General features: G+C 20.6%; 1 protein-coding gene across 1 annotated transcript; it reads left to right on the top strand.

Annotated features, from left to right (window-relative positions):
* Positions 1–931: 931 nt before the first annotated feature.
* On the top strand, positions 932–4,331 carry DICPUDRAFT_160156 (eukaryotic translation initiation factor 2 alpha; the record flags this gene model as incomplete). Its single annotated transcript, XM_003294984.1, has 7 exons — positions 932–1,255; positions 1,356–1,498; positions 1,708–2,098; positions 2,174–2,321; positions 3,064–3,111; positions 3,341–3,405; positions 3,621–4,331. 7 exons carry the CDS (start codon positions 932–934, stop codon positions 4,329–4,331), a joined length of 1,830 nt encoding a protein of 609 aa, XP_003295032.1.
* Positions 4,332–7,635: the final 3,304 nt, after the last annotated feature.

Genomic DNA, 7,635 nt, shown 5'->3' with positions numbered 1-7,635 from the left:
TTTTTTTTAAAACTTTAAAAAAACAAATGGCAAAAATTAAATTTAAAAAAAAAAAAAAAAAAAAAAAATCCCTTTTTTTTTTTTTTGGACTCTTTTTAGAAACAACAAAAAAATGTTTTTGGGTTTTAAAAATAATTTAATCCCACCTATTGGATGGTGGGTATTTGTATATATAAAAATACCCCCCCTGTCCATACCCCCCCATATACATAATTGAGTACGAGGATAAGTACATTTTGATGTTTTTTAAAATAGATCTTTTTTTTTTTTTATTTTTTTTTTTTTGCCGTTGTTGCAATATTAGGCCAAAATACCCCCGTACCACATCATAATGATCTGCCCATCCATATCAATACCAATATGGGAGCGATTAATACTTACATAAATAAATTAATATAAACAAAATTCCACAGAAGCTTCTGTCGTTTTTTAAAAAAAAAAAAAATAGAAAAATTTTGGTTTAATTATTTTTTATATTTAATTATTTTATTTTTTTATTATTTTTTATTTTATTTGGGGTTTAATTAAGTTTATTTTAAAACAAATTTTGTGCAAATAAAGATGAGAAAAAAATAGGAATAATTTTATTTAATTTGGACATAACTAAATATTTAGTTAAATTTTGAATAATATGTTCTTAAAGAAATAAAAAATAATAAAAAATAATTTATTTTTAAAAAAAAAATTTTTTTGAGTTTTTAAAATTTTTTTATTTTTTTTTAAAATTTTTTTCACAACTTTTTTTTTTTTTATTTTTTTTTATTTTTTTTTGAATTTGATTTTATTTAAAACTCGTGATATAATAAACTAATTAATATTTATTATATTATCATATTTAAATTAATAATAATTAAAACAAAGAGTTAAAATCAAATATATCAACAAATATTTATATCAACAAATATAAACATATATAGATAAAGAAAAAAAAATGGTATTCGAACACGATTGTCGTATGTACGAAAAAAAGTACCCAGAAGAAAATGAATTAGTTATGGTCAGAATCGAAAGTATTGGTGATATGGGTGTTTATGTTTCATTATTAGAATATAACAATATTGAAGGTATGATTCTTTTATCAGAAATTTCACGTCGTCGTATTCGTTCAATTAATAAACTTGTCAGAGTTGGTAAGACCGAAGCTGTTGTTGTAGTTAGAGTCGATAAAGAAAAAGGTTATATTGATCTTTCAAAGAGAAGAGTTACACCAGAAGAATATGCTCAATGTGAAGAACGTTTCCATAAATCAAAAGCTGTAAGTTATTTATAAATATATAAATTAAAAATGATCATCATGATCATCATCAAAATTTTTACTTTTATACTAATTTTAAATTTCTTTTAAATCACCTTAGGTTCACGGTATTGTTAGATATGTTGCCTCAAAACTTTCAACTGATAATCAAGTTGTTAAAACTAAACATTTATACAAAAAATTCGTTTGGCCATTATATTCCAAATATGGTCATGCTTATGAAGCTTTCAAATTATCAATTACGTAGGTTTCATTAATAATAATTAAATATTATGTTGGAAAATTATTTTAGGAACAAACAGAGAATATCAATTTTTCAAAAACTATAAACAATCATTATCCAAAGAAATCTTTTTATTTTTTTTAATAATACCAATATACCCACACCAACTTCACTATAATATAAATCAAGTATATTAATCAATTTTTTTCTTTTTTTAAATTTAAATTAGCGAACCATCAGTTTTCAATGGTTTTGATATTTCAGATAGTGAAAGAAAAGTTTTAATGGAAACCATCGTTCAAAAACTCAAACCACAACCACACAAAATTCGTGCTGATTTGGAACTTACATGTTATGCATACGAAGGTATTGATGCTATCAAATCTTCAATTTTAGCTTCACAAAATCACGCCACCTCAGTCCTTAAAGCCCCAGAAGATGGTAAATTTGACGAAAAAGCATTTGGTGTTGTCACCATTAAACTTGTTGCCCCACCACTTTACGTTATGGTTGGTACTTTTGATGAAAAAGAAAAAGGTCTTCAAATGGTCACCCGTTGTGTTGAAATTCTTTCAGAAGAAATTACCAAGAAAGGTGGTAACTTAACTGTTAAAACTGCTGTATGTTATTAATATACATATATAACCATATATTATTATTTACAAATTCTAATTATTTTTTATCTTTTAATTTAGCCACGTATTGTTGGTGCTGTTGATGACCAAGAACTTCGTGATCTTATGGAACAACTCGAAGTTGAAAATCAAGATGGTGATAGCGAAGATGAAGATTATGAAGAAGAAGAAGAAGAAGAAGAAGAAACCCCAAAAAGTAAAAAATCAAGTAAATCAAAATAAATAATTTATAAAACAACTATATAATTAAAAAAAATATACTAAAAAAAAAATAAAAATTAAAAAAAATAATAAAAAAAAAAAAAAAAAAAAAACATAAAAAAAACAATACATTATAAATAAAATAGTATCTTATTTATAAATCATTCATTTTTTTTTTTTAAAATAAATCTTTAATGTTTATGTTTGTGTGTGTTTATTTATATGCATTTACCAAAAATATTTTTTTAGAAATAAAATTATAATTTATTACAAATAAATTAGTTTAACATAAGGAATCATTAATCACTAAAAAATAATTTTAATCAAATCATTTTAAATTTTCTTTAAATTTATTATTATGGTTTTTATTAACGGAAATTTTTATTATTTTTATTATTATAAATAATTTATTAATCATCAAAGTGGAGTATGAGGGGATATTATAGTATCACAAAAACTATCGCCATAACCAAATAGAAGTTCAACGAGAAAAAATCCTATCCTTTTTTTTTTTAATTTTAATTTTTTTTTTAATTTTATTTTTTTATTTTTTTTTTTAATTTTTTTTAAAATTTTTTTTGTGTGTGGGAAAATCAAAAATTAATGATGATTTTTTTTTAAAATTTTTTTTTTTTTTTTTTAATCAATATACACCAACTTTATATAAAATGTAATATATAATATTATATAATGAATATTTCTATATTTTCTTTTTTATTAATATTAACTTAATTTTTTCTTTACTTTAGTAAAAATGAACCCAGCCATCTACAACGATTTAACTAAACCAACTGCTGGTACGTACTATTCAAAATTTTAGAAATAATTTATAAAACTAAATTTAATTATTATTATTATTTTTATTATTAATAATAAAAATAATAATGGTAATCAAAATTTTTTAATGAAAAATCATTCCATACTAATTATTTTTTTTAAATTTTTTTTTAAAATCAATTAAATGATGATCACCACCAAATAATATTTAATTTAAATCAATTAATTTTATAAATTAACTTCAAATAGATTTCATCAAGAAAGATTTCCCAGAAACCTACAAATTAGAAGCTACCCTCAAACATAAAATCGGTGTAAGTTTCATATAAATATTAGGAATCAAATATCATATAAATAATATAACAGAATTTAGCAACACTTTATAAAATTTGAAATTTCAAAATTTCAAATATTTTTTTTTATACATTTTTTTATTTTGGAAATAAAGAAAATAATAATAATAATCGTAGTTTTTATAACGAATATTTAATTAATTTAAATTTTATTATTTATTTAACAACTTTAACAGAGTGTCGTTTCAACTGTTGATCTTTCAAACGGTTCAGTTACTGGTACCCTCCAACCAAAATTCGATTTATCAAGCTATGTCAACAAAACTTCAGCTGCCAACTTTACCATTGATACCAAAAACTTAAAGAAAGGTGAATTCAATATTGAACAACTCATCCCAGGTTTAAAAACTATTTTAACTGTCGACAGCAAAAAATTAGTTCAAGCTGAATTCCAATACAAAAAAGATAAAGTTGCCATCACTGTTGTTGGTAAAAACGATAAGAGCTTCAATGCTGGTTTAGTTTACGCTGTTTCACCACTCATCACTTTAGGTGTCCAAGGTGAACACAAAGGCACCTTCAAAGCTGCCAACGCTACCATCGTCCTCAAACCACGTTCAGATTTATTCATCACCATTGCTGACAAATTCATGGACCAACAAATCTCTGTCTCAGCCCTCTACAAAGCCAGCAAAAAAGTTACTGTTGGTGGTGATGTTTCAGTCAACCTTAAAGCTGGTAACAGCACTGCTTTCAACATTGGTACTCAATACACCATCGATGCCACCCAATCAATCAAAGCTAAATTCAACAACAAAAACAAAATCAACTTTGCTTATCTTGTTGCCCTCAATCCAAACGCCAAAGCTTCATTCGGTTGGAATGTTGACTCAAAGAACATCAAAGAAAACAATACTTTCGGTGCTAACCTCAATATTACTCTTTAAATTATCCCTTATAAACTTTTATAATAATATCATAATAACAATAATAATAAATATATTTTAAAAAAAAAGAACAAAAAAAAAAAAAAGAAAAAAAAGAGTATTAAAATAAAATGTTAATATTAGTAAAATTAAAAATATAATAAACTTCTTTTTTTTATTGATTTCATAAAATAGTAATGGGCAAAAAGGTAAGATAAAAAAAGATCAAAGGAAGATTTAAAGGCAGTATTTTTATTAAATTAATATGATGTTTAAACAAAGTATTTAAAAAACATATTAAATCTATAGTTTTATTTTTTTATTTTTTTTATTTTTATTTATATTTTAATAGTACAAGATTATATTTATATTAAAATAATTTTTAACTATGGCATAATAATTATATTTATAATTATTATTTTTATTTCCATTGTTTAAACAATAAAATTAATTATTTTTTATTTTTTTTAAAAATCTGATTTAAAAATTAATTGTTTTTGACATTATTATGATTATTATTTTATTTTAATATATATTATTATAATATAATATATTTTATTTGTATATATTATAAATAAAATAATTTACAAAATTTAATTTAAATTTTATAAATTTTTTAAAGGAATACATGGATGATTTTACAATAATTAGTATTACATATTGAGTATAAATGATTGTTCTTGGGGAATTAATAGTTGACTATTGTTAGATTGAGTTGATATTGTTTTTGTTTTTGTTGTTGTTGTTTTTGTTGTTGTTGTTGTTTTTATTATTGTTTATGTTGTTGATGTTTTTGTTGATAGGGATTAATATTATACAAAAGAAAAGAAGAACACGTGAGTATGGGGGACTATTTATAATTATGGAATTTTTTTTTTGTTTAATTATTAGTAAAAAATTTTTTATAAACAAAGAACAATGTTATTTTAAAACATAAATAAATAATTAATAAGCAAAAAAACATTTTTTTTTTTTTAAAATTTTTTTTATGGAGGGGTTATATAGAGAGGGAGAATGTTTATAAAATTATATAAAATTTTATTTTTGATTATTATTATTATTATTTATATAGATACAAAGAGACGATATATAAAAAATATAACTATATAATTATATATAAAGAGTTTATACATATATATTATTTGATTATTTTTTTTTTTAATTTAAAAAATAAAACATTATTTATTTTTTATTTAATTTTATAATTTAAAAAAAATAAAATAAAAAGATTATAATAACACCAAAAAAAACCCTACAGTAGTAGTTTTTTTTGGTGTTTGTACATTAATATTGGTTATTACATTAATTTTAAATTCATAATAAAAATAAAATAGGTTCAGGTTAAAACACAAGTTGTTTTTTTTTTTTTTTTTGGTTGTTGTATCAAAAAAACTTTATATATTTAGTACTGTTTTTTAAAAAATATAGGTGCAGACATATGTGGATTCCTAAATTGGTATATAGGTATTAATTAATTTAAAACCATTATGATAATAATTTGATTGTTTTTTTTTTATATATAAACAACAATTGTTTAAAAGAAATTTTTTATTCTCTTTCAATTGAATATTTTTAACTGGTAAAATTCAGAAATTGATTTATCTATTTTTGTTAAAAGTGATAAAAAAATACTAATACTTCATTTTGGCTGGATCAAAAAAAATAAAATAAAAAAGATTATTGAGAAAAAATAGATATAGAAAATAATGGAGATATTGGCTTTGCATAAAAAATAAATTTTATGTATATGCACACAAACTTAAATTTTTTTTTATATTAGTTTTTTTTAATTGTTTTTTTTTTTTTATTTTTTTTTAAAGATTTGATGTCCATTGAGATATTAAATCACACAACCAATATATTTTTTAGCAAATATTATTATTGGACCAATAGATTTTATTTGCTGAATCAAAAAAAAAAAAACAACTCAATCCTACTTTATTGTGGTCGATTTTTTTATTTTTTTTTATTTACATAAAAAATTTTTTTTTAAAAATTGATGATGATCATCATAATATCAACATAAATATCATCTAAATATAATCTTATAAATAATTTAAATATTTAAAAGATATAAATAAATTGTTTTTTTTATTTTTTTTAATTTTTAAAAATAAAAAAACACACACCCACATAATTAAGTAAAAATTAAAAAAATTAAAAAAAACTATAATATTAAAATCAAAAAAGTAAAATATAACATCAACTTAGGGTGTTTTAACATCAACAAGGAGATCATGCGATTATAGGCGTATGTTGTATCAGAGAGTTAAAAAATAAAAATATAATTTCAAATAACCCAAAAAAAAATATATCATTATGATTAAAGTAATGAAATATAAATGATTAATCTCTATACAATAAATAATTTAAATATATAAAATTAGTTATATCAAATAAAAAATATAATTTTATGTAAAAAGTTATAAAGGTGTGAAATGGTTTAAAAATCAATAGTAATCATAATGATTTATAGTGATGATAATTTTTTTTTTGTTTGTGTGGTGTGTCATATGTGTATGTTTGAAACTTGATAAATTTGTATTTATAATGGATGGTTCAAACTACAAGATTGATTTTATTTTTTAAAATTAAATATAATATGAATTTACTATTACAATTATAACCACATCCCAACATAAATCGTCAAATTTCATTTTTTAATATATATAAATGCATAAATAATATATATATTTTAAATTCACTTCAATGTATAGTTATAATTTACACTAAACCTACCTAAAACTACTACAATAATAATAATAATATTAATAAAAATAATAATAATAAAATTATTAATAATCAAATAAATCAAATTTTTTAACTACATGTTATTAATACCCCTATTTACATATCATTATTTAAACGATATAATTTCACACGCACACAAAAATCACACATACCACATGACACACCACACACCACTAACACCGTCTACATTATTTTCATTTAAATTATATTCAAATACTTTATATTTTATTTTAATTATAGTTTGAGCTACTATTCTATTGACGAATTTTAAAGATTTTTACTATTTTATTAATTGATTATAATTTTTTTTTTTTTTATTTGTCAGATATTTAAGTTATGGATATTCTAAAAGTGATTATTAGTTTGATGTTAAAGTTTTTTATTGATTTTTTGTAACTTATATCAATGTATCATTTAATTTTTTTTAATATATTATTTTATTGGTTCTTTTTATTTTTATATATTAATTATTTGTTAGAACTTTGATTCCCACCCAAACTATTCTTTTAAATTCCCACACTACTTTGTTAACATACATACACTCACACTCATATACACACCTAGAGAACAAAAA

This window comes from Dictyostelium purpureum (genome assembly GCF_000190715.1).
Source record: "Dictyostelium purpureum unplaced genomic scaffold DICPUscaffold_703, whole genome shotgun sequence".
In the NCBI taxonomy this organism is placed as follows: domain Eukaryota; phylum Evosea; class Eumycetozoa; order Dictyosteliales; family Dictyosteliaceae; genus Dictyostelium; species Dictyostelium purpureum.
The sequence above is the reverse complement of the archived record's forward strand: the minus strand, read 5'-3'. Positions and strand labels throughout refer to the sequence as shown.